Raw genomic sequence first — 27,947 nt, 5'->3', positions numbered from 1 at the left:
CCCAATAACAAACTGTTGTTGTTTTCACTGCTCAATGCTCATGTTTCAATGTAATTGATGGCGCTCGACGTCTAATCCATTTTGACTTTCCCAGTTAAAATGGATTGGACGCCTAACCCCGTCAATGGCAGCCAATGAGTGCCCTTTAAAGGGTTCATTTCTCCAACCCGGTCCTCAAAGGCCCGCTGCAGGTCGTGGTTTTTGTTCCTGTCGATCCACCACAGATAGTTGAACCAATGAAGTTTCTGCTAAAACAAGCAGCACCTGACTGCAATCAACTGATTGCACTTGTTAAACAATGGAATGAAATCCTGCACCCACAGCGGGCCTGAAGACCTCAGTGACAGAATTACATGGTTTATACCAGGTGAACAATTCGTTTTTATTTATTTTTGCTTCATCAATTACTCTGTGACAGGAATTCTCAATATACAACAATGTTTTTTTCCAATTTGAGGAAAATAAAATGTTAAAAACACATCACGATTCCTCGAAAAGCATTGATATTGATTTATGGATAACTGGCGTCCTCTTGTGGCTGAACTCTCCCTATCCGTCTGATTTTGTTGTACAATACTTCAGTAAATTAACTCATTCACTTCCATTGAAAGCGATTGACCAGAAGTCCATTTGAACTGTTTGACGGCGATAGAAGACCAATTCTCTCATTCATTTGGACTCGGAGGGCTTTGCAGCAATCATTCGATCGCTGTCTGCCAAGCCGCCCCCAAAATAGGAGGTTTGTTTTTGTTGTTTTAACTTGAGTGTTATAAGTGAAATATGCCAAAGTTACCGAGTGGCCGATGTAAAGATAGTTAGAGTTGCTCAGGTTCGTTATTACCGTCAATGGCAGCCAATGATTAAAAACAAAATATAGGGGAGGGGACACTTGGGGAGCACATTTCCCCGACTGTATCAGGACTGGTGTTTCTAACTTTCTACACTGAACGAGGGAGACTAGTGAGTCATTGCTGATTTATTCGAGCCCCCTAGGTGGCAGCTGTACATTTTCACATAACTGCGAACGCCCAGATAATAACATAAGGAAGAATACGGAACATATTAGGATAGATATCATACATGCAAGACTAGATATGAAATACATGTTATAAGCCAATCGGGACGTGCGTCGCCATTTGTCGGCCGTTTTGCGTCGGAGCCATAGTATAATATTGTCCCAGACAATTTGATCTTTCATAAACCTTAGAAACGCGGTAGATGTCATGCATATTTAAAAACGAATTAACTTTTTTTTTCTTCTTCAAAATCCCATATGAATCATAGCCAGTGTATTAAGAAGTGTTATAAAGCAAAGTATTTTATCAGAGAAAATCACATTATGTCCCCTGCAGTAGAGCCCGCCAGTTAAATTCTCCGACGCAAGATGGCCGTCCGTTACTATGCCGCTTTTAATATCTAGCCTTATATATTCGATATCTATGCCTGTAAGTTTTTACTCTTGATTTTCTCTCTACAAACCAGTTTTAGCTGCAGTGCTATTGACAGTTCACACTTAATAGACATGTACCGCTCCATTGCAAGGTAAATAATGTCGTATTATCATCAACATCAACATCTTTCATTGTCATCGTCCACTCATGACCTTTGGCTTACATTTGTAGGAGTAAGCAACTTGTATTAAGTACTGTATGTTTTGTTTACGCTTCCAAAATGTTTGTTAGTATATGTTAACATGAAATAATAAACATTCATGTTTATAGTTGCGGTTATTATGTGCATACTTTAAATGCCTGGCAGGAATATTGGCTATTATTTAAGATAAAATGCGATTTAGAACTGAACGTGGAAAAAAATGTTTTTTGTTTCGTGAAGTGATGCCAGTTTAATCAAATCCCAGTTAGAAGGAATTTTGCGTTTCTCCGAATGCCCTTTTTTCAAAAAATTTACCCTGGTGGTCACATTCACAAGTATGATAATAAATTCTTTCAAACCGTAATTACAAGGATTTACTGTAAATTTTGTTGTAAGGCTATAGTCTAAATGTTTTATTTGCATCCGCTGTTATGCACAGGTGCTGTCTTCCTGACTGAGTTACAGAAATGCTCAAAACTAGAAATCTTGAGGTTCTAAAGTAAATAATCAAATTTGCGAAGAATAATGCAGCCACTGCAAATTTTTCAACAATACATTTTTCTTCATTTTCTGTAAAGCAATATAAAAATGGATACATGTCAATTCATGTTTTGATTTAGAAAGCCATGTGTAGTGCTGCCAATGCACGAAAATAAAAACTACAGGACTACTACTATTGGTTTTTGGGCCAAGGCAGTATAAATGTTTATACCATGTTGACTTGTTCTTTCTTTTTATTTTTTATTAATGTTGTGAATGAGAAGATGTCATTGTTCAATCTGGTCTCATATACTACTAAATGAATGGGTGCGATCGGTACAGTGAATTAACTGAATTTCTTCAGCGGAACCTAAAACGTTATAGACAAGTTTCCTGAGCGAAACATGGGCAGTGCCATCCTTGACATTTCGTCAGTTTAGACAGAACATTATGTTCAGTTGAAGTAAGCCGTGTGTAGAAAAAGTTAAAATTGCAAAATCAAACCAGAAGAACCCACGGAACCTCTAAAAATGGATTCAGCACGACGTAGATGAAGCCCCGGAACTTTCTGTGTTGTGCGTTTGTTCTTATCACTTCATTGATCATTGGTGGACAAAATTCTAACAATCTTTGTAGCCTGTGTTAATATGCAGTGTGGATTGATACGCCGACCATTTGAGTGAGCGAAATGAGGCGAAATTACAAATAATATTACAGTTACCAAATGCAGAAGGGCTGACACAGATTCTGTTGTTACAAGGAAATACTAGAAGGTACTGTTCATCTGGTTAGATTATAGTTGTGATAGTATGAGCTCATCACACATGTACATATAAAGACAAATGGTATGTCATTCCTTTTCATTGCAGATATTGATTGCAGTAAAACGTTTGGACATGATTCCATTCTTCTTTTATTTAAAACGATTAGTGCATTTGCACAACAGGTCAATAAATCACAATTTATAAAATTACAGTGGTACCTCTACATACGAAGTTAATCCGTTCCAGGACCTTGTTTGTAAGTCGAAATGGTCGTATGTCGAGCAGGATTTTCCCATAGGAATACATTATAATTCCATTAATTCGTTCCACAGCCCAAAAACCTTCACTAAATCCTTAAAAAATACTGCTGGTACTACTACAAATGGCAATTACACATAGCAAAACAAATAAATTATAAATCAAAATCGGAATAATAATAATAATAATTCCTGTATTAATGTAACGAATCGGGTTCTAATGTGGCGGACGTTTTTTGCTGACCCCGAACGCACCGCGGCGCTGACTGCCAGAGACAGACCGGTGAGCTTGAGTTTCACTTTCACTTTGAATGTTTTCATGAGAACAACGTCAATTGCAGCAGACAGAAGGTGTTTTTGTTTTGAATAAGTTGTGAAATAAATGATGAAAACGTGGCGAAGTTGGCGATTTCTCTGGAGATGTTACCACAATAAGAATTGTCAGCTTAACTTATAAAGACTGGCGAACAATGGTCGGAGGAGGACCGTGGAGATGTATTGTTGAGCCATTTCAAGGATGCCCACCCTACGCTCATATTTTTCTGTCATTTGCATCTTCATTTAGAAGGTAAGCGTCAACTTTTTCCTTGTTTCACCACCTGTACCAACCTTTTCTGAAACCAGTGTTGATTTGTCACACAAGAAAATCCACCGTGCATTCGTCTGCGGTGCTGCCATTGTCGTCGTATTTCGAGCATGTCGTCGGATGTAGAAACAAATGGCGAGTCAAATTTTACGTCGGATGTCGAAAAGTTCGTGTGTCGAAGCGATCGTATGTAGAGGTACCACTGTATTAGAAAAACATTAACGAAGGTGGAGCATACTGTATGTCCATACATGTACAGTAGGGCTGCAGCTATCGATTATTTTAGTAGTCGATTAATCGATGAACTAGTTAGTTTGAATTATCGAGTAATCGGAAAAGGAATATGAAAAATTAAAATACCTGAGCTGAGCCTCAAATGGTATTAAAAATAAATAAATGAGGATCTATGTACAAAAAAAAGAACAATTGGCTAACTTAAATGGCAAAAGTCCGGTAGCTTAAATGCTATAAAATGCTAATGTTTTTTTCCAATGCTCTCCACAAATGGTTCAGACTCATAATCCCACAAAAAATGGCTAAATATACATATAAACTAAATTACAAATGCATTAAAAACATTAGCCCAAAGAAAAACTTAGCTTACGTTGGTCTTAACAGGGAGCAGTTCGATTTAGCAATGTGAAATGAGGCAGACCAGAAGGTAATGTATTCACCCTAATCAATAAACTAAATGTAAACACTTCCAAAATAAAACATTACAACGCCACTTTAATCAAACGAATACTCGAGGCAACAAAATTTAATTCAAAATTTTTTTTCTAATCGAATACTCGAGTGAATCGATTAATCGTTGCAGCACTAATGTACATTAAGTGTTGTTGTGATGCACATCAAATTGTATTCCCTTGCCTAACAGCGTTTTCCACCTGTAAACAAACGAACAAAAACTTGTAACACTTGCATTTATGCATTTAGGGTAAAAAGCCCGTGTATGACTTGTCTTAGATGAGTGTTTGTTTTCCCTTTCTTTATTGTGGTATAACTAGATTTAACAAAGTTAATGATGTCACAGCTGTGACGCAAAACACAGAATTGAAGTCAAATTGAACATAATTGTGCCATCCTACACGTACTGGTTAGCAGCAGGTAGCATGTGTTGCAGCCACAGCAGAACAGTAGTTGTAGTAAATAATATTAAACACCATCATAATTACAATCATCATCGTAATAACAATATCAAAGACAACAAGTCGTTACATGCGCAATATTTTAGCTTTAGTATTTTTGGAGCACTGGACACATGGAAATGCAGGGATAGGAAGAACATCCTTCCATAACACAGCGTCAACATGGCTATATAAACACCCTGTCTTTGTGGTGGCACGGGCTTGGTTCCACATTTGCCTTCATGAACATGTTGTCCTCCCATGTCGTGATGATGGCAGATTGATGCGGTATTTCCAAATTGCCTTTTTTTTGAGGGATTTTGATGAGTGATGCCACTCCAGCTCCATTGTTGTTTTTGTCAGAGAAAGTGTCAAATGGAAGTCGCAAGCAAAAATGCAGCTGTAAAGTAAAAGTACCTCGGAAACTTATCAATTAATGAAATATGACGTCATGCTTTATGTTTGAAAGTAGCTTGAACTTTCTCTTGCCTTTACCTTCCAGTGTCATTGTACAAGGCAGGTAAAATAGATGGACTGTTTCAATTGTTACCGGGTATTTTAGAAAATTGGCCAATAGAAAATAGATAATTATAATGATTGATGATATGCTCTTTTGAAACAAATGCTCTACATGTGTTTCCCATATACTGTATCTACTTGTCTATATTGAAATTCATGCTCCATATATTGGGGTTTGTAGTCCGACAGTGTTTCATATTTTTAAAGAATTTCAATTATGCATGTAGGCCTGTCGCAATAACAAATTTTAGTAAGCGATATATTGTCTCATAAATTATTGCAATCTGCGATATTATTGCCTGTTTTTTTTAACCTATTCAACCACGAATATGGTGACGATACATCCTAATAAATCACCTATTGAAATACAATAAATTGTTGTTCTTAAATAAAACATAAACTATATTAGAATTTATAAATATTTAAAAAAAAAAAAAAAAAAAAACATACAATGCATAGTGAGTCATTTTAACGCTAGTTACTTTAGGTGCAGAATATGAAATACAGTAGGTGAGTAACCCACTGTCATTTTTGTTGTCTGCCAGTTAGAGCCCATTAAGTGTTAATTTGATCCAAAATGACTGTCATCTTGTCCTGCAAAGTGTGCATGCAACAAATTTGAAGCCAAATTATTAGCATTTATCACATCATATTGTCATTGCCAATCAGATTTTTCATAATGGGTGTCATTTTAAATTTTTTCTTGGTGTAGAATCTGAAGTATATGCGATTGCCTCCAGAAATCTGAATATGACATGCTTTTATTTTGAAATGTTCATCGGAAGTACTCTTGCTAAGCCACTAACCTTAAGCTTTACACTCAGTAAAAAGTAACAAAAACAAAATGCACTTCTCTTTCGTCATGCATGTTGTATCAGTAATAGATTTTCTTTTCCTTTTGTTTGCATCGCTTGCAAATTCTTTAATCCAGCGAGTTTTCATGTTTGATGTGTCACCTTTTAACCACAATTTTGCGTTGTGGAGAAGACAATGTTTTTAGGAGACAAAGGAGTTAGTACATTGTCTTTTTTCCATTAGCCTCAATGTAGCAATGCTAACGTTTCACAATGTTTAATATAGAAGTGTTTCCATATTTTGTATTTCTGAACTTTAATTCCGAGACGTGTTGATGGGCAATAAACATCTGTGAAAGCTACTGGAGTCTCATATGTAATCAACACGCACATGTGCAGAGTGCACGCAGCACACGCACGCACATATGACGGAAAACACTCAGGTCACTTGAAGTTCCGCTCTGAGACCCCCAATTTAGCCAGCTTTCAAAATTGTCCGATATGCATGTATGATACATTATTGGAAAGCTTAAAATCTCAATTTTCTGGGGGAGGAAAATTTTTGAACAGGAGGGTATTTAAAAAATAATAAAAAAAGTTTTTTTAAACAGCAAAATCCTATCTTGAGGTGAGAGCACGCGAGATCAGGATTACAGACGGCATGACTTTAACGACATTTTATCTCGTACTTACCTTGTTTCTACCCAAAAACTCCATGTAGCATGTATCACCGAGTGTCAAGACACAGCTGTGAATGGCCACTGCTGGATTTTTTGGGGGATTTTATGGGTGAAATGTGGTAATATAACAAGGGTTCGCGATGCAGAAATCGCAAACATCAAGGAGTGGTCCAGAATTTCTTTTTCATATATTTACCCTTTTAAACTTTTTTTTTTTTTTTTCCAATTTTACTTTGTTTGGATCGATTATTTATCATCTAACATATCAGAGAAAATGCAACAGTATATAGTTATTAGGTAGATATCCGTGACTTTTTTACAGACGCCATTTTTTTCATTGTGACATAATTTGTTTAAAAGTTTAAAATATGCGAGTGAATAATTTTTTATTCTTTTTTTTTTTTTAAACAAAATATTAGACATCGATTAATGATTCTAAGCTAAAAACGACATTTTGAATAATGAATATAATTAATTACCTTCATTTTATGGCTGCGTTGAAACAAAAGCGGTTGCGCGACGTCTGTAAACGGGGGTTTTCAGGGTAAAACAGATAGTTCGGGGGCGTCATGCGCCATGAATCTGCTATGGCAGCATATACAGTGGGGAGAACAAGTATTTGATACACTGCCGATTTTGCTGGTTTTCCCACTTGCAAGCCATGTAGAGGTATGCAATTTGTATCATAAGTTCTCTAAAGGGACGGAATCTAATACAAAAATCGAGAAAATCACATTGTATAATTTTTAAATAATAAATTTGTATTTAACTGCATGAAATAAGTATTTGATACATTACCAACTAGTAAATATTTCGGCTCTTAGTTCTTTTTTAAAAACCCCTCCTGTTCTCCACTCATTACCGGAAGTAACTGCACCTGTTTGAACTTGTTACCTGTATAAAAGACACCTGTTCACATGCTCAAACAAACAAACTCCAACCTCTCCACAATGGCCAAGACCAAAGAGCTGTGTAAGGACATCAAGGATAAAATAATAGACCTGCACAAGGCTGGGATGGGCTACAGGAAAATAAGCAAGCAGCTTGGTGAGAAGGTAACAACTGTTGGAGCGATTATTAGAAAATGGAAGAAGTTCAAGTTGAGGGTCAATCTGCCCCGTTCTGGGGCTCCATGCAAGATCTCACCTCGTGGGGCATCACTGATCATGAGGAAGGTGAGGGATCAGCCCAGAACTACACGGCAGGACTTGGTCAACGACCTGAAGAGAGCTGGAACCACAGTCTCGAAGAAAACCATCGGAAACACATTACGCCATCGTGGATTAAAATCCTACAGCGCACGCAAGGTCCCGCTGCTGAAGCCAGTGCATGTCCAGACACGTCTGAAGTTTGCCACTGACCATCTGGATGATCCAGAGGAGCAATGGGAGAAGGTCATGTGGTCGGATGAGACCAAAATTGAAGTTTTCGGTTTAAACTCAGCTCGTCGTGTTTGGAGGAAAAAGAAGGATGAGTACAACCCCAAGAACACCATCCCAACTGTGAAACGAGGAGGAAACAACATTTTTTGGGGCTGCTTCTTCTGCTTCTTTTGGGGTACAGGATGACTGCACCATATTGAGGGGAGGATGGATGGGGCTATGTATCGCCAGTCACCAGATCCGAACCCGATAGAAAATCTATGGAGGGAGCTGAAAGTCCGTGTTGCTCGGCAGCAGCCCCAAAACCTGAAGGCCCTGGAGAAGATCTGCATGGAGGAGTGGGCCAAAATCCCTGCTGCAGTCTGTGCAAACCTTGTCAAGGACTACAGGAAACGTTTAGTATCTGTAATAGCAAACAAAGGTTTCTGTACCAAATATTAAGTTCGATTTTTGTGATGTATCAAATACTTATTTCATGCAATTAAATGCAAATTTATTATTTAAAAGTTATACAATGTGATTTTCTGTTTTTTTGTATTAGATGTATTAGAAGAGAACTTATGATACAAATTACAGACCTCTACATGCTTTGCAAGTGGGAAAACCAGCAAAATCGGCAGTGTATCCAATACTTGTTCTCCCCACTGTAGACATATTGTTCTGTCAAACGCCAGATGTTTTGGCTTAAAATACAACAGTTTCTTTTAAAGAGGAGTGCAAGAGCAAAAACTGCTTTTTCAGTCTTGTCTGTGTGTTCATCCATATGCATGCACGCACGCACACGGCGATAAATCGCAGCCTCTCATTTTTATTTTCCGTGCGTCAATTTGACTTATTGCATATCGCGGCAGGCTTATATGCATTTATGTTTTGTTTTGCAGGTTGGCGCTGCAGCATCAGCGGTGTTTAGTTCGGCATATAAACTCTGCGGCTAGAAAGAGGAGATCTCTCCCTAGTGCTTTCCCGGTGTTAGACCTTCCCCTCCAAGCCATCCACCAGCATGTTTATGAAGCTAACCATCGCAACAGCAAAACCTGTCACAACAAGTAAGGGCTTATTTTCATTTCATATCAATTCCACATTATTATCCTATTTAATTCTTTCTTAGGTACATAGAGCTGAATAAGAAGGTGACTAAAGGAGGGGGTGACAATGCCATTGCCAGACACACTCAGAGGAACAGAAAGTTGTTGGTTCAGGATCGACTGCGCCTACTATTGGACGATGAAGACTTCATAGAGCTGTCACGCTTTGCGGGTTTGGGTCTACCATATGGAGATATTCCATCAGCCGGCTGCCTGACGGGTCAGAAACCACAATTAGAGGAGTATTTTTGGTACCAGCTCAAGAAAGTGTAATGGAACCAGACCAATCTGCAACCATTCTACAGACATTAACCACAGTTGCCCTATTTTGTGTATGTTTGAATGTACATGTACCTAGGTATCGGCAGAATTAATGGCCTGTGGTGTGTGTTCATTGCCAATGATGCCACAGTCAAGGGTGGCACAGCTTACCCAATCACAGTTAAGAAGCAGCTGCGAGCACAAGAGGTGGCAATTCAGAACCGCCTGCCTTGTGTCTATCTGGTTGACTCTGGAGGAGCGTTTCTGCCACTGCAGGTCAATATTCACACACTATCCTTTTGGTTAGTTTCGAAGTAAAACTTGTTTTCATGTCTTGGTTTCTTGTCATTCCGTATATCTTATTATCCATAGTCAGAGATCTTTCCTGACAAGAACCAGGGGGGGAGAACATTCTATAATGAAGCCATAATGTCTGCAATGAAAATTCCACAGGTGAGAATGTAAACTTTGTCAAGCTAGCAAGTTTCATGTTTTGAGATTATTATCTCCACGTTACCTCACTTCATCTTGCTATATTTTTAGTATCAGTAGACTTCATCACTCAGCCAGGCGATTTCAAATATCTTGCCTCATTTTGAAGAAAAAGCATAGCTTTTGTCCATTTCACAACTGAAGTAAACGAAACAAATGTATACAATATTGATTTTTTAAATTGTCTTTGAAGGGAGCCTCATGCTTAAAGGTGCTATATGGAGTTGGTCATCTTTTTACTTGCGACTGCCACCTCCGACCTAAAGATTATCTACAGCAGGGTTCACTAAATCCGGACCTCGGTGCCACTTTTCCTCTCGTGTTTTCCACGTCTCTCTCCCTTAACACACCTGAATCAAATGATTATGTCATCAGCAACCTCTCCAGAAGCCTCATAATGATCCTGATTATTTTGATTCAGGTGTGTTGGAGGAGGGAGACATGGAAAACACGACAGGGAAAAGTGGCACAGAGGTCTGGATTTAGTGAACCCTGATCTACAGCCTGTGTTAACCTCGTGCAGTGCACACATGCTTGTACAAGCACAAACATAAAAATAGTGAGTGTTTGGTCCATCAAATCGGCACCAGAAATATAAAAACTGCAAACGTGATTGTTTACTGTTAGTAGCAAGTCCTATGTGGGTTAGAATAGTGTTTTTGCCATGTGCAGGTATGATATTCTGACGGTATGATAACCTTAAGCCAAAACATCACGGTTTCACAGTATCATGGTATTGCAATCATGATTCTAAAATGTGTTACATTGAGATGTCTGTTTAAAAAAAAAAAAAAAAAAGTTTTTCCATTGAACTGGATTTTTATTTTTCTAAACATATTAGCAAATTGTAATATAAGTATAATTTATGTTAAAATGAATTTAAAAAAAAATAAAAATCTAAATAAAAATAAATGCAGTCCTTTAGGTGAGCCTAAACCCACAGCTCAACATTAGTACCATCAGAACAAAAATAATTGAATTATTTTCCATAAAAAGCACATTTGTAATACTTATAATAGTATCTTGTTTATATTATTTCGTAGCTGGTTGGAAACGTTCATGAAAGTGTTTACTAACCTTTAATTTTGTATAAATGCTAAATCATATTAGAGGTATTGCCTCCTCGGCAGCCACCCTCCAAAAAAATGTTCTACATGTCGGTTGGCCCTCCTCCTCTAAGCCGCGGTCGTCTGTAACTTTTCTGTAGCCGAAGTATTCCCGTACCAGCGATTTTGTTTTCTTCGATAGGGGGGAAAAAGCTCAGGAGTTTCTCCTCCTCCAGCCATCGTGTAGCACAGCTTACTCACTGACACTGAGCAACAACCGGGGGGGTTTGAGCCTTGCAGCTGCAAGCGAGGGATTTCTCCATGCATTTTTGGGACATAAAAAAATAGCTGATGTATTAGCGAAGGCATGACGGAACATTTTTGCGGTTTTCAAACCTTAACGTTTTCATACCACAGTATACCTTGAAACCAGTAATCGGCACATGTCTATTCCCAAGCGGAGACTAGGCTGCGGTGCTCATAGACAAGCACAGGCACGTGTTCGCCCAAAGGGAAGAAAAATGGGTGCTTGGGGCAGTCTTAGTTAAAATGTCAGTGACCTGTGTACTCATCAAGGCATTGATAGACCATGCATGGATTAGAAAAGTACTTTAAATTAACACTACAAATTCCATATAGTACCTTTAAAGAACCCCCAGGGCTCGAAATTAGCTTTTTCAGACAGTTGCCCTTGCCAAATTTGAGCTTGCCCTCTTGAAAATAAAAATAAGGAAGATGATTACTCCCTCTAAGTCTAATATAATTTTATAATATTTTATATTTTTGAATGATATAAACAGACAACCGAAACGGAAAATAATGTAATTGCATTAGAACATATATACAGTGCTGCTCGAAAGTTTGTGAACCCCACAGCGATGGTCAGATTTTTTGTAAAAAAAAACTAAAATAACCTTATTAAATGTTAAGTTATACCCAAATCCACAATACTGACATTCCAAATAATGGACTGAAACAAAAGAAATAGTTATATTGTCATTCTTTATTTAACAAAAGTGGTTGATTTAAGAAAAACTCAGATATCATGTGTGCAAAAGTATGTGAACCCCTTCAGTTAATAGGATATTGTGCCTCCTTTTGCAGAGATTACCTCAACCAAACGGTTTCTGTAGTGACTAATCAGCCTCTCACATCTACTTTGGGGGATTTTTGCCCATTCTTCCTTGCAGAACGCAGTCAGTTGAGAGAGGTTTGATGGGCGTCTGGCATGAACTGCTCGCTTCAGGTCCCGCCACAGCATTTCAATGGGATTTAGGTCAGGACTTTGACTGGGCCAGTCCAGAACACGAATCTTCTTCTTTTTCAGCCATTCCTTGGTTGTATTGCTGGAATGCTTTGGATCATTATCATGTTGCATGATCCACCTTCTGCCAAGCTTTAACTTCAAAACAGATGGCGTCAGGTTATGTTCTAGGATTTGACAATATTCCTCAGAATTCATGATTCCCTGGACTATGTGGAGTTGTCCAGGTCCTGAGGATGAAAAGCAAGCCCAGATCTTGACATTCCCACCTCCATGCTTCACTGTTGGGAGAAGGTTCTTTTGGTGGTATGCAGTGTTGACTTTTCGCCAGACATGGCGGTTTTGGTTGTGACCAAACAGTTCAATTTTGCACCTACATCAGTTGATGAAAACTCTTTTTAATTTAGTCTCGACAACACAACTGTTAAAAAAACAAAAAAAAAACTACTGAATTGATTGATTAGGAAATCAGGTTGAAATAATAGAAAATTCCAAAATGTTGAGTGGGTTCACAAACTTTTGAGCAGCACTGTATACAGTGGTACCTCGACATACGATCGCTTCGACACACGATCTTTTCGACATCCGACGTAAAATTTGTATCGCCATTTGTTCCTATATCCGACGACATGACAGCGCTGCAGACGAAGCACAGCGGATTTTCTTGTGAGAGAATTCAACAGAGGTTTTAAAAAGGTTGGTACAGATGGTGAAACAAGAAAAAAGGTGACTTACCATTGAAATGAAGATGCAAATGATCGAAAATATATATAAATTAGGGCTGTCAAAATTATCGCATTAACGCGCGGTAATTAATTTTTTCAATTAATCACGTTAAAATATTTGACGCAATTAACGCACATTTCCCGCTCAGACAGTATTCTGCCTTTTGGTATGTTTTACAGCAAGGTTTTTTGTGCTGTCTAACAGCGAACTCTTGTGGTCGCTTTGCGACATGGTTTATTGCTTTCTTGCCAGTTCAATATGGCTGCACGACGTCTCGGGCTGACGCCTACGTTGTAATGTTGTGCTTATATGATCCAAGATTTGTCCGTAAGTATGGTTGTTGTAAAGAATGTACATATTATGTTAGTAAGCGAAATGTTATATTTTTTGTATGAGACGCTTTTTGTTTATGTTTAGTGAACCTGTATAGCGTGCTAAGCTAATGTTGTTTTTAATGCAATGCTTGTGTACTTTTTTTTTGTAGTTTTATGACGGTCTAAAGAGGACAATGTTTTGAGGCCATTTTATTAATAAATCAGATGAAATAGGAAGAAGTCTGATTATTAAGGCGTCATTCACTAGCTGTCTAGCTTTGGAAAAAGTAGACGCTTTGGAGTGAGGACAGCATAGACAGATTTAAATGACAGTAGAGTGAAATGCCCACTACAGTCCTTATGTACCGTATGTTGAATGTATATATCCATCTTGTGTCTTATCTCTCCATTCCAACAATTTATTTTACAGAATATATATATCATTTACAGAAAAATATGGCATATTTTATAGATGGTTTGAATTGCGATTAATTGCGATTAATTACGATTAATTAATTTTTAAGCTGTAATTAACTCGATTAAAAATTTTAATTGTTTGACAGCCCTAATATAAATATATAAATGAACCCAAAACATAAAATTCAAGACACGGTCACTATAACAAATGTTAAGGTGTGCTACTGGGTTCAAAGAGAAGACCTATCAATAAATCTCCCATAGTACCAACTGTTGACACATGTCGGTCCGTGCTTTTTTTTTTTTTTTTTTTAAGTATACCAATTCACCATAAGTAGTATACATTAAGCCCACAAAACTAATAGCCGAGTCTCCATGATAAGGTATCGGTGGTGTGCGGTTCCTGCACAGCGGGCGGAGCTTACATCCCCACCATGGCAGAGGAGGCAGTTATGGTGCACCGTATCGGAACCATGTTCCTGGGAGGACCACCACTAGTCAAGGCTGCCACAGGAGAGGAAGTCACACCAGAGGACCTTGGAGGAGCCAGGCTTCATGCTGAGTAGGTACAACAATGCGGGGTGACTTTTGCGTCAGAATTTTTTTTATCAAAAGCAACTCTTTGAACTCCCTCCTCCCCCCGTGGCGTCAAAATGATAACAAGAACGGTGGGGACCTAGTGAATGACCTACAGAGACATGGGACCATAGTAACAAAGGCTACTATCAGTAACACAATGCGCCGCCAGGGACTCAAATCCTGCACTGCCAGACGTGTCCCCCTGCTGAAGAAAATACACATCCAGGCCCGTCTGCGGTTTGCTAGGGAGCATTTGGATGATCCAGAAGAGGACTGGGAGAATGTGTTATGGTCTGATGAAACCAAAATAGAACTTTTTGGTAGAAACACAGGTTCTCGTGTTTGGAGGAAAAAGAATACTGAATTGCACCATACCCACTGTGAAGCATGGGGGTGGAAACATCATGCTTTGGGGCTGTTTTTCTGCAAAGGGATCAGGACGACTGATCTGTGTAAAGGAAAGAATGAATGGGGCCATGTATCGAGAGATTTTGAGTAAAAATCTCCTTCCATCAGCAAGGGCATTGAAGATGAGACATGGCTGGGTCTTTCAGCATGACGATGATCCCAAACACACAGCCAGGGCAACAAAGGAGTGGCTTCGTAAGAAGCATTTCAAGGTCCTGGAGTGGCCTAGCCAGTCTCCAGATCTCAACCCCATAGAAAATCTGTGGAGGGAGTGGAAAGTCCGTGTTGCCCAACGACAGCCCTGAAACATCACTGCTCTAGTCCCATGGAGGAATGGGCCAAAATACTAGCAACAGTGTGTGAAAAGCTTGTGAGGACTTACAGAAAATGTTTGGCCTCCGTTATTGCCAACAAAGGGGACATAACAAAGTATTGAGATGAACTTTTGGTATTGACCAAATACTTATTTTCCACCATTATTTGCAAATAAATTCTTTAAAAATCAAACAATGTGATTTTCTGTTTTTTTCCCACATTCTGTCTCTCATGGTTGAGGTTTACCCATGTTGACAATAACAGGCCTCTCTAATATTTTCAAGTGGGAGAACTTGCACAATTAGTGGTTGACTAAATACTTATTTGCCCCACTGTACTAGTAGTAGTATACTTTAAAATTAATACTATATATTTAATTTTTGTTACTATGACTATGTGTGCCTTTCATTCAAAATAATTGTGGTAATATTTTAGTATGCCCTCTGCTTTATCTATTTTCAGGTTAAAACAAAAGTTGAACAGTTTTTTCCCCCTCCCCAAAAAATGTGGAATGCACACCAGAAAGAGCATCTGAACTCACACAAAGTATTCTGAAAATGATTGTCCGGGACATGAGGCCCATTGCAATTCATTTTAACGTTTAGAAGAATATAGACATACTGTACCACAAAAAGAGAAAGAATTGTTTTGACTCCTGTTATAAGGTGAAGTCACAGTGTTTCCGTTTACATTTTTTTTTTTTTTTTTTTTGCACTGGGTAATGCCAGCAGCGTTTGACCTCATTGTTTGTGATTTATTATTGATATTTATGTTTTTTATACGTTAATAAGTATTTAAGTGATCCAAAAAGTTTTTTTGTGAATTAATAAGCTTCAACAAAAATTGAAATATTAAATTAGTAAAAAAATAATAATAATAAATTATTAGATTACTCGACTAATCGTAAAAATAGTCTGTTGACTAATCGGGAGAAAATTATTTATTTGGGACAGCCCTAATACAAACCCCCCCAAAAATCGCAATGATAGATTTTTCCAATATCATTCAAGCCTAAATTACATCTTTTTTTCTTGCTAAAAAGTAACAAAAATAATCTAGAAATACAATGGCATTACCAAAAGATACAAAAATGTATGTTTTATACTCCACAACACTCCAGGAAATAGCGGAAGAGGAAGTACTGTCAAAACTGCAGTACTGTATAATGTATGGAACTTTTGTTCAAATTTTAAAAAAGAAGGAACTCCGTGCAAAATTATGCGATCAGGACGTCCTTAAATTCAACCTGTAAGTCACTGTACTGATGTACTACCGACCTGAATGCATTTAATTAATATTGGTTCATTTTAAAGTCTGAGTGATCTCCTTTCAGGGTGAGTGGCTGTGTGGACCATTTTGCCTGGGAAGAGAAGGAGGCCTTTGAGTATACTCGAAACATCATATCCACCCTCAACTTCACACTGCCTGAGGAGAATGAGAATGAAGAGAATATGAGGAATGAAGAAGAAAGGCCACTTTACAGTTCAGACGAGCTCTTGGGTCTTGCCCCCAGAAGTTACAACTACAGTCTGGATGTTAAAATGGTACATCAGACACACTACTACTTGCATTAAAGAATTAAAACACAGTAGAACAGAGGATGTTTTGTGGAAAGTGAATATAATTATACATTCAGTAGTGTATTTATGTTATGAAATATCAAAATTGCAGATGGTTGTTTCTGTTTATACAGGTTATAAGTCGGCTGACAGATGGCAGCCGCTTCCAGGAGTTTAAAGGTTGCTTTGGAACCACACTCATCACTGGCTTTGCGAAGATATATGGGTATTCACATAAAATGCTAATTATTTAGAAGAGTTGTACTGTATGATATGACGACATATATCACCAAAATGATATCAAATGTTCTTTCGACATGTAACGTCTAGCATTGTCATCGCCATAAATAGACCCATTCCTGTAATGCACATTTTGGACAGCAGTCCAATTTGATGGGATTCTATATGCCTTAGTGGTAAGCCTGGGTGATGACAAAAATTGTTATCACGATAAAAGTTTTCTTATCATTGGAAATCGATAATTAGCACGATAATTTTTTCATTCAAATTTGAAGTCTGACTTTTTTCCCCCCTGAGTGAAAGGATACAAAACCAGATGCTGCTTTAACCAATCATTAGTCCCAGAACAAAGATGAATGCAGTGACAAACTACAGCATTTCACAATCATGAGGAACCTTGCACAAAATTTAAAGTAAACAAAATGCAGAACATTGCACAAAACGTGAGGTAGACATGCAATCTCAAAAAATTAAAGAACCATAAATAGACAAACCAATATTAATTTACATTCAGGGACATGGTAAAGTCTTTTGTGCATGAAGTCTTAATGTGTCTGACAATGTCAACAAAATAAATAGACAACATAAAACGTTCAGTAAAAAAAGCAAGACAGCCATTGCTTTAAACGTTACGGGCCAGAAAAACAAGTCCGTCCACAGTACCAGGCTTTATTGCTAGTCTTTGACAGGTCACAATTATGTTCCCTCCTGTACTGAATACCCTCTCAGAGCTAGCCTTCACGTTGCATCAGCACCTTCCAGTGTTTGGGTGGTGTAATTATAGTTTAAATCTATCGACTTTTATCAAACGCTTTTATTATTTCTGTTGACCTAAATTCTTTGACAATTATTATTATTATTATTTTATTAACCTGTCCAGCTGCTTGACATGGAGAATGGAGATCTGAGTGTCTGATTAATCTGAACAGTTTTAATGTATCTTATGGGAGTATTACATACATTCATTGTGATTATTGAACGTACCTAGTTTATTAGGTGAAAGCAGCGAACAGGAAGGGGGTATGGGGGAACAAAAGAAAAGAGGGAGAAAGAGACAGAAAAAGCACTTACAACAAGAAATACATTAAACGCCTACTCTAACTATGAATATGTTGGTGCTATCGTTAGCTAGTTGTATTTCCGGTTGACACCATGTGGGGGGCCTGATAACCAAGGAGTGGGGGGGGGGGTGTCAGAGAGATAAGTAATTGGGAGGGGTGAAGTGTACCTAAATCAGCCATGCGGTCTAGAACCCAGCATTTGTGTGAATCCCTTACGAGTGTGAGGATGTTGGCATCCTATTCTATGCTGTCTCATCGCTAATCCTGACACCGAGGTTTTCTACTTGAGTGTGTCTAATTTCACCTAGTCATACGTGAGTCCCATCTAACATGTGATAGTCCCACAGACGAGTGGAGATGCTGCGTGGGCGCCACCCCAGGGCCATGGCCCTTCTCCAACCAATCCGGGGGTGGGTTAGGCGATTATTATTATCGTTTTATCGCCCAGGGTTAGTTAGTAGTACCACAAATTGGCCTAAAGATCTCCCACTCAATAGTTAGCCAATTCGCTCCCCCTGACAGCCATTCGGGATCAATGCATGCAAAAGTGAGACAATAGAAAATAGCAGCACATACATATAATCCACACAGACAACACAATCTGTTCCAATATCATTACATTTATTATTAATAGTATTATGCTAACTTAATACTACACAGCAGTTTTACAATTCAAAACCACTAGTGACAAGTATTAGCAGATCATTAGATATCTTTACATCTGAGCAAAAATATGTATGCTAGTTTATGTTGCAGTAGTACATTTAACATTGATGGCAGGACAGTTTAATGTCAATTCAAAAAAAGTGAGTGGGGTTAAAGCTGTCATAATTGTTATATACAATAAGTTATCACAAAATAATAAAAATGTATTATATCGTGGCATATCAACATCGTGATATAAAATGGCCCATATCATGGCAGGAGAGTTTTTTTCCCCCCATATTGCATAGTACTACAGAAGCGTGTTCATGTTTTGCTGATAAATTAACAACAAGCATACTTGTCATCGAGCAAGTATTGGTGTCAGACGACATCTAAACGGGGGCACTCTGCTGCTCAATTTTGATTTAGGCTTTCATCTGTTGTATCAATCAAATTTGCAAGTGCATGGCCAGAAAGCAGTCACTCACATACACCATACACACACACTCATGTAATATAAAGCACTATAAACTGTTATGCCACAGCAGGTATTGTGCACTTTTCTATTGAGATTGTATTGTTCAATGTGTATTTCAGCAACACCCCTGTCAGATATCAGCTGAGCCATCCATGCTGTATTTTTCATGGAGATGTTTTTGAACATTATTACGGAGGCATGATATGTTGGCCAAGCAGTTGCTCAGTGAGCTCACTTGGCCTCACTGTCAGCTGCGTGTGGTACAGTACAGTATTTTTACAGGACATGTTGTAACATAACCATGTGTCAATGGACCGCACTGGTTTTCCTTTTTGTTTATCTCATCTAAAATAAATAGATTTGATTGGCTATACTTCAGGGTAAACAAGTAGCTCATTTGGCGGGGGTACTGTTTGCGAATGTTTCCAAAACTGCTTAGGGGTCTACTGTACAATATTCATCTGTTTACACTTTAATCTTTGTAGTGTGTTTCTTATGTTATGTTTTCTGTGTTCCTGAACTTAGTCATCTGATAGGAATAGTAGCCAACAATGGAGAGTTGTCATATCAAGCAGCTCTGAAAGGCAGTCACTTTGTCCAACTGTGCGACCAGAGAGACGTCCCACTCCTTTTCCTCCAAAACACTGCACCATCAGCCGCACTCACCCTCTCAGTGCCACAGGTACACACACATAATACAAATGTTGCAAGCGTTACACATTGAGTATGTTTTTCTAGTTACTGAAGAAGGCACAAAGGCAGGAAAACTCCTAATTAAGCATCAATTGAAAGTGAGTGCCTATCAAAAAAATACATATACGTTAGATCCCTCACTACTTCGCGCTTCAAATTTCGCGTCCTCAGTCAATCGTGGATTATTTTTTTTAATTAAAAAAAAAATACAGGTGAGCTGTCCCGAGCCGATTGCGTCGTCTCACTCTCCCTCCCTCCCCCTGCTCTTTGTTGGTCAGGCAGTGAGTGCACTGGAGTTGCTTATTAAAGTTAACAATGATTGACGGACGTTGGTGTCTGATCTTGCCAGAGAAGTGAACTTCAAATCGCCGCATCTTGTTTAAAAATAATTCGGTGGGAATGTAGTTTAAAACTTATCATAATTGTTACATTTGAAGTGCTTACAAAAACATTTTTTAATATAATTTTTTTTTATTATTATACTTTGGGGAAAATAAAGTGGGGGGGGGAAATCCTGTTTTATATATATATGTACAGGGGTGCACATAAGTGGTCCGCATGCGCGCATGCGTACCGGACGTAGACAAACGCGCTGGCCCTCAACGACTTCCATACGCTTTTGCGTACCGATGGCTGACCACCGTATTTGCGGCGGACACGAGAAAATAACTTCTCAAAATGTCAAAGAGACAGGCCACACTGAGTAATTACTTCCGTGTTCCCCCACCCCCGTCAAAAGACAGACAGACGACAGAGACGTCACCGGAGCTACCGAAAAAAAAGGACTTTTGCTGAAAAGTAGGAGGTACCATGGCTAGAAGCAAATGATGCTCGCACGGAAATGCGGTACAAAATGTGCTGTGAGAATCCCAATGTCGCCGATAAGAGCAGCGCATTTTATGTAGGGTCAAAGAATTTCAGCCATCCAAACTTTGAAAAGCACGAAAAAAACAGAGAGCATGTGGCAATTAAGCAAACTATCGATGTCAAACAGGAACCCGCTCGCCCTATGGACAAGTGGCGGAATAAAGGTAATGAACAGCGACATGCACTGACAAACGTGTTTTTGCTCGCATTTTACAAAGCTAAACATGCACGTTCAATAAGGTCTTATGAGGAGGACATCCCACTTTTAAAAAGGGTTGGAGTTAATGTGGGAGCCGCATAATGCCCTTTATTTTGAATTGGTGCTTTTTATTTCTTTACATTTCACTTCAAAGTAATGGCAATTTTGTTGTGCCAGTTGATGTTAATCAAGCATTAATTGTTAATATAATTAATTAAAGTTAATTGGCTCTAAGTAAAGCTTGTCATAAATTTATCGCATCAGGCGGGTCGGCTCTCAAGCTCAGTGAGGACCAAGTCACATCTCCAGGTCCTCCTCTGAGAACCTTGGCACTACTTTGTGGTTTTTCCACTTATCGTGGTGGGTTCTGGTCCCCATTAACAGCGAAAAAGGAGGGATCACTCAGAGGTTGCGCTAGACATTTTCGTTATCTGTCATTTTGACTGACAGGGTCATAAAAATCCGGTCATAATCCATTTTTGCCCGTCACTTAAATTTTTTAAATGATAATGATGACATATTCAATAGTATTTAGTTTTCATTCATTTTTAATTAATATTGTAACGCTTGCTTGGCGGCGAAAAATTAAGACACGGAAGTCGTGGTATTTTTCTCCCTCTTTTTACTCTGCTTACCGCCAACAACACCAACAAAACAACAACTCCGCCCCCAAAGAAAAAGAGGCAACTATATTGACCCCAATCACCAACGTCACACAATGATCTTAATTGTCATTGTCAGCCCAAAACCTTCTAAATATATATTAAATGCATCTTACCAGATATAAAATGACTACTACATAGTCTGTGGTGATCGTTTGGTGCCCAGATTTCTTGTCGAATTACAGCAGTCCATCTCGCTCTCCTCTTCGGGTCTCTCAGAATACGGTAGAACTTCAAGTCTCTCCGTCTATCTTCTCTGTTACTGCAACCAACCGCCACACACGCCTTCACCATTTTGATTATTAATGTTAACGAGCAGAAAAACACGCCGTAATAGGAGGCATGTACGTAGCGGTAATGTGTAAACACGACGAGCTGACGGACAATATGGCGGCTCCAGTCAGGGGGGCGGAGTTGTGACGTCATGTGATTGGGGTCTATACACAGGCGGCAATCTAGTCCACCAATTGGATGACGCGCTGGCACACCAGGTGCACCAATAAGAACCTCGCGTTGATGTGTCAATCACTGTGCCGCAGCCAGACCCCGGTGACGCTCCAATATTCTGACAGAATAGCCAACGACATCATGCATTAAGAGAGACAATAGCTAATTAATATGCTCACTCGCCACCCTGTGGTCTGGGGTGTGAATTGCAACCTGTCAAAATGACGGACAGACTTCAGTTTTTTCCGTCACCGTTTTAAAAAACCGGTCAACGACGGAAAATATTCGGTTAACGCGACCCCTGGGATCACTGTACATAGTACTACACTACAATATTATAGCAGCACAGGCTCTATGCATGCCATGCCCACCTGAAAAGGTATCTGCTAAAGCGAAGTGACAAACCTTGTATATACGTATATGGTCAATAGCTGTCACCCTCCCAGTTCAAATGAATTGGACATCTGCTGGTCATAAAATCAATTTAATTCAAAACAGGATGAAAAGAGCGTGTTTTTCTGGTCATTACTTGTACAGTAAAATATTGCCGAATTATCCCCTGACCCATGTATCGACAAGTTGTTGTCGTTAGCCTTATCGCAAATCGTATTGTATCGTAAGATATCCAGAGGTTTCCACCCCTAATGTACTGTGTTGATTTCTGTGAGAATGTGGAAATATTTTAACTGGTCGTCTTTGTAAATTTAGAAGCACCGATTGGAAAGCACTTTGAATTTTGTTGTACTGTACTTGTAACAATAACAATAGAAGACTTATGTATCGGAACGCTATTCAGGCTGATCAAACCAGATAATGCTTCTCTTTTCTTTGTTCCAGGCAGAAATTCACAGCAACCGTATCAAGGCTCAGGGTTCTATGATGTCAGCAGTGGCCTGTGCATCCGTGCCCAAAATTACAGTAGTGATAGGTGGTTGTCACGGTGCCGACAGCTATGCAATGGTAATGTTTTCTTCAGTTCAACCACTTCACATGCACGTGGTCCAATGAGTGATGCAGAACTGAGAGGCCAATGTGACAGTGCCTAGCTCCCATTTAGCTAGCTTGCTCAAAACAATCCTATTCCACTTAACAGGCCATTCTACCTTTTCCCTTTTTAGTCGATTTTAGTGCTGCAACGATTAATCGATTAACTTGAGTAATTCGATTAGAAAAACCTTTGAATCAAATTTTCAAATTTTGCCTTTAGAGTGACGTAATGGTTGGTTTTAAAGGTGTTGCATTTATTTTAATTGATTTGGATGGATACACTGCCCTCTAGTGGCAACAGTGAATAACTTGTCTAACATGGCTGTATCCTGCTGCTCCCTGTTATGACCAACATAAGTTATGTTTTTGTTTGAGCTAATATGGTTGTTTATGCATTTGTTAATTAGTTAAGAAGTACACTGCTGGCCAAAAGTATTGGCACCCCTGCAATTCTGTCAGATAATGCTCAATTTCTCCCAGACCAGAAAATGATTGCAATTACAAATGCTTTGTTAGTAATATTTTCATTTTTTTACTTGCAATGAAAAAACACAAAACGGAATGGGAGAAAAATTAAATCATTATCATTTTACACAAAACTCCAAAAATGGGCCGGACAAAAGTAGTCACCCTAAGCCTAATAATTGGTAGCACAACCTTTAGACAAAATAACTGCAAACAACCGCTTCTGGTATCCATCAATGAGTTTCTTACAATGCTCTGCTGAAATTATAGACCATTCTTCTTTAGCTAACTGCTCCAGGTCTCTGAGATTTGAAGGGTGCCTTCTCCAGACTTCCATTTTCAGAACTCTCCACAGGTGTTCTATGGGATTCAGGTCTGGACTCATAGCTGGCCACTTTGGACGTCTTCAGTGCTTTCTCTCAAACCATTTTCTAGTGCTTTTTGAAGTGTGATTTGGGTCATTGTCCTGCTGAAAGACCCACGACCTCTGAGGGAGACCTAGCTTTCTCACACTGGGCCCAACTTTATGCTGAAAAATTTGTTTGTAGTCTTCAGACTTCATAATGCCATGAACATGGTCACGCAGTCCAGTGCCAGAGATAGCGAAGCAACCCCAAAACATCAGGGAACCTCCGCCATCTTTGACTGTGGGGACCGTGTTCTTTTCTTTGAAGGCCTCGTTTTTTTCCTGTAACCTCTATGTTGATGCCTTTTCCCAAAAAGCTCTACTTTTGTCTCATCAGACCAGAGAACATTCTTCAAAACAAATTTGGCTTCCTCAGGTAAAATTTGGTAAACTCCAGCCTGGCTTTTTTATGTCTCTGGGTGAGACATGGGGTCTTCCTGGGTATCCTACCATAGAGTTTCTTTTTATTCAGACGCCGACAAATAGTACGGGTTGACACTGTTGTACCCGCGGACTGCAGGACAGCTTGAACTTGTTTGGATGTTAGTCGAGGTTCTTTATCCACCATCCGCACAATCTTTCGTTGAAATCTCTCGTCAATTTTTTTCGTCCGTCCACATCTAGGGAGGTTAGCCACAGTGCCATGGGCTTTACACATAAGTGTAAAGCCTAGTAGCCACAGGGACATTCAGGTCTTTGGAGATGGATTTGTAGCCTTGAGATTGCCCATGCTTCCTCGCAATTTTGCTTCTCAAGTCTTAGTTCTTTTGGTCTTCTTTCTTTTCTCCATGCTCAATGTGGTACACACAAGGACATAGGACAGAGTCAACTTTAATCAATTTTAACTTGCTGCAAGTGTGATTTGGTTATTGCCACCACCTGTTATGTGTTGAGGTAAGTAACAGGTGCTGTTAATTACACACATTGGAGCAGCATCACATGATTTTTCAAAGAGTGCCAATACTTTTGTCCGGCCCATTTTTGCAGTTTTGTGTAAAATGATAATGATTTTTTTTTCATTCTCTTTTGTGTTTTTTCATTGCAAGCAAAATATAAAGAATAAAGATATTGCTACCAAAGCATTTGTAATTGCAATCGTTTTCTGGGAGATAATTGAGCATTATCTGACAGAATTGCAGAGGTGCCAATACTTTTGGCCAGCAGTGTATATTAAGCAGTTTTATGGGGTAATGTGTGTTTGAACGGTTTGTTAAGGGCATTGTATAAAAAAATAATAATAATAATTAAAAAAAATAATAAAGCACTTTATTATATTAAAGCTCCCGGACTTTTGCTTAACAAGTTAGCCAATTGTTCTTTTGTTCTACTTAGATCCTCAGTTATTCATTTTTTATCATTTTAGGCTAAAGTCAGGCATTTTAATTTATTTTTAAATGCATTTCTTACTCTTGTGAAATGAAACACTCAGGAATTTTATTTTGTATTCACTTTTAATGCTCTTTTGAAAGAAAAACTCAGGATTTTTTATTTTGTATTTGCTTTTAATGCTCTTTTGAAAGTGTAATATTAGCAAGCCAAAATAAACATTGCATGCATAAACACTGTTTTACATATCCTAAAAATCTATTCTGCAACACATTCAATGGTCGTAAATCAGATTACTCGACTATTCGAACTAATTAATAAATTAATCGATTACCTAAATAATTGATAGCTGCACTTCTAGTCAATTTTAAAGAATTTTGTGCTTAATAAGTGTCTTGATTAGTTCTCAAAGAAATTGATTAGTGATTGGTAAAGTTAACACTTATTTGCACTTGTCCAAGGAAAAATATAAATGTTTTCCTCACGTTTATTTGATGTGTGTGTCTAATTTCCAGTATTCTTACATTTATGTTTTCCTGGTTGTCCCCAGTGTGGACGGTCTTTTGACCCAAACTTCCTGTTCCTTTGGCCCAATGCTAGAGTGTCCATGACGGCTGCAGGTCACGCTGGTTCTCTGCTTCATCCCAACAGTGAGCACCAACAGGATGACAAAGAGATGGCAAACAAAATGGAGCACAATCTCAACAAGAAGTTCGAGGAGGAGAGCTCAGCTTTTTTCTCTTCTGGACGACTATGGGACGACGGAGTCATTCTTCCACAAGACACTCGAAGGGTAACGTATTATAAATATTTTTTTTTTCCATCTGCGGTCAGTTAACATTCAGAAATGTTCACAAAATGTATTTTTTTTTATTCAATGCTGTTATCTGTAGGTTCTTCGAGATTGCCTGGATATCATTAAACAGCAGCAGTATCAACTTTCAACAGAGAAACTACAATCGGTACTTCTACGCATTTAGAAAGGTCCGTCGGGCATGCTTGACATGACAGCCGTCCATGAACTACTTTACCAATACTGTTTCGTATAAATGTCACCCAAACTGCCTGCGCAGAAGACAGGCAAGCAAACCACTGAACCATTGGTGACTCATAATTTTTGGAGGTTTCCAGGTTTGTCGAAAAAAAAAAAACATGTATGTTATCATTTACATGCACCGGAACATAAATGCAGTGCTATTTTAAGTACAACTTCATTGGAATACATTTGCAAAAGACTTTGTTTCTTTTAATTGGAGCAGAATTGCATTTGTGTGAAGGCTGTTGTGATTTTTGGACAGTAAAGCTGATTACAGTTTTACTTAGTAATTATCTGGGCCTTTGCCCCATGTAATAATGTGTTGGTGAATGTATATATTGTACTGTAAATAAAGGTAAGATTTGACTGCCACATAAACATGCAGCTATAGTTTTTGACCAGTTGGTGGCTCTGCTTACCTTCCTACACATCCTGCCTTGCTCACTGAAAGGGGAATGTGGTTTTTCCCTTGCCCAATAGCAGTAAGATCAGCTGTGAAAGTGGCTAGAATTTCTTGCCGGAACTCCCTGAGAGTTATACCAATAACAATCTGAAGGAGATGGTACCTTTTCTCGTAGGCACCGTCTAACTTTGCATTACTCTAACATACACAGTATAAAATAAATAGCAATTGTACCATAGCTTAAGGAAAATAAGCAGAATAGAGGGCATAAGAGATAACGCCTTCTTATCATGGAAGCCCAGCGCGTGCTTCATACAACTAACTGAGCAAGACTGACGCTGACAAGCCCACGTCTGCACCACCAAGTCTGGCAATCACTTCTCCCGGACAGTCCACAACAAATGGCGGGACTGTTTGTCCTAACACAAGGAACACAGGAGAACACCCGATATCCAACTGATAAAATGACTGACAAGACTCCAAGAGCCCCGTTGACGCTGAGGTGGCAAAATCCACATCCTCGTTGGCCGGACAACAGTAACTCCCAAATCCTCAGGTCCAATCCACAAGACAATAAAACAATAATCAATAATCCCAAACACATCCTTCTTCTGATATGGTGACCTTGGAACAAGTTTGCCTCCTTGCCTGAGTGTTTCTGTTTCGCCTTGCCGTTTTGATCTGTCGATCCTGAATAAATTGTTTTCGGTGAGCCTCCTTTAAACCTTTCAAAAATGGAGTCAGTACAAAGGGTTAAGACTAAGGTGAACGCGCGGAGTTTGCCCTTCTGGTCGGATTGCCAGGGTCTCCCCAGCCCGGACAGTTAGATCTGCGCCAGCGTGGGTCTGGCGGTTCGGCTGGCGTGATCCCGGCGATCTGGGTAGAAGGTCAGTTCTTTCAACATACACAAAAGAACTGGTTTTACACATGCATTAGGCTGGAGGGGGTCAAACTTTGTAAAACCACAGAAATGCTAAGAAAACTGCTTTTGGCAGTTATACCTACAACACAAAACCCAAGAGGTTTGCATTAGGCGTCTGCATTACACTTACTGTAACAAGGCATACAGTTTATATTAGAAACTGATTTCCTTTTTTAGGCTTGTTAACACTTGTGTATGTAAATCGGACGTTAGTAGATTCTTTTCTTCTTGGAGATGTGTGTGTGGCAGCCTGGCCTTTTTTTAACATGGAGGTTTGACAGTTGACATCATATTTTAGGGATCAACGCACTGATCCGCTCCTGAATTTTGTACTGGAATGGCGTACCGGACCGTTCCGGCCCACTTTCACCCCTGAGTAATAAACTGTACTTCATATACTGTACTCTATATGGTTTAACATTAAAAAATGTAATATAACCAACCATGTGAACCCTGCCACCA

The 27,947-nt window shown here is 38.9% G+C and overlaps 1 protein-coding gene across 4 annotated transcripts; it reads left to right on the top strand.

Moving 5' to 3' along the window:
• Positions 1 to 287: 287 nt before the first annotated feature.
• si:ch211-198n5.11 (methylcrotonoyl-coenzyme A carboxylase 2) lies at positions 288 to 27,454 on the top strand. Of its 4 annotated transcripts, none has more exons than XM_057842148.1 (12): positions 288 to 367; positions 9,064 to 9,228; positions 9,291 to 9,487; positions 9,626 to 9,804; positions 9,901 to 9,981; positions 14,171 to 14,349; positions 16,423 to 16,633; positions 16,783 to 16,874; positions 19,598 to 19,754; positions 22,778 to 22,900; positions 25,675 to 25,917; positions 26,018 to 27,454. In XM_057842148.1, the coding sequence occupies exons 1-12, from the start codon at positions 354 to 356 to the stop codon at positions 26,102 to 26,104; spliced, it is 1,728 nt and encodes a 575-aa protein (XP_057698131.1). In that variant the 5' UTR covers positions 288 to 353; the 3' UTR covers positions 26,105 to 27,454. The 4 variants fall into 4 exon arrangements, with proteins under 4 accessions (XP_057698131.1, XP_057698130.1, XP_057698133.1 ...); XM_057842147.1 differs by lacking the exon at positions 288 to 367 and adding an exon at positions 1,452 to 1,542; XM_057842150.1 differs by lacking the exons at positions 288 to 367; positions 26,018 to 27,454 and adding an exon at positions 1,452 to 1,542 and having other exon boundaries at positions 25,776 to 25,916.
• The last annotated feature ends 493 nt before the right edge of the window (positions 27,455 to 27,947 follow it).

Source organism: Corythoichthys intestinalis, chromosome 7, assembly GCF_030265065.1.
Source record: "Corythoichthys intestinalis isolate RoL2023-P3 chromosome 7, ASM3026506v1, whole genome shotgun sequence".
NCBI classification, from domain to species: domain Eukaryota; kingdom Metazoa; phylum Chordata; class Actinopteri; order Syngnathiformes; family Syngnathidae; genus Corythoichthys; species Corythoichthys intestinalis.
The sequence above is the reverse complement of the archived record's forward strand: the minus strand, read 5'-3'. Positions and strand labels throughout refer to the sequence as shown.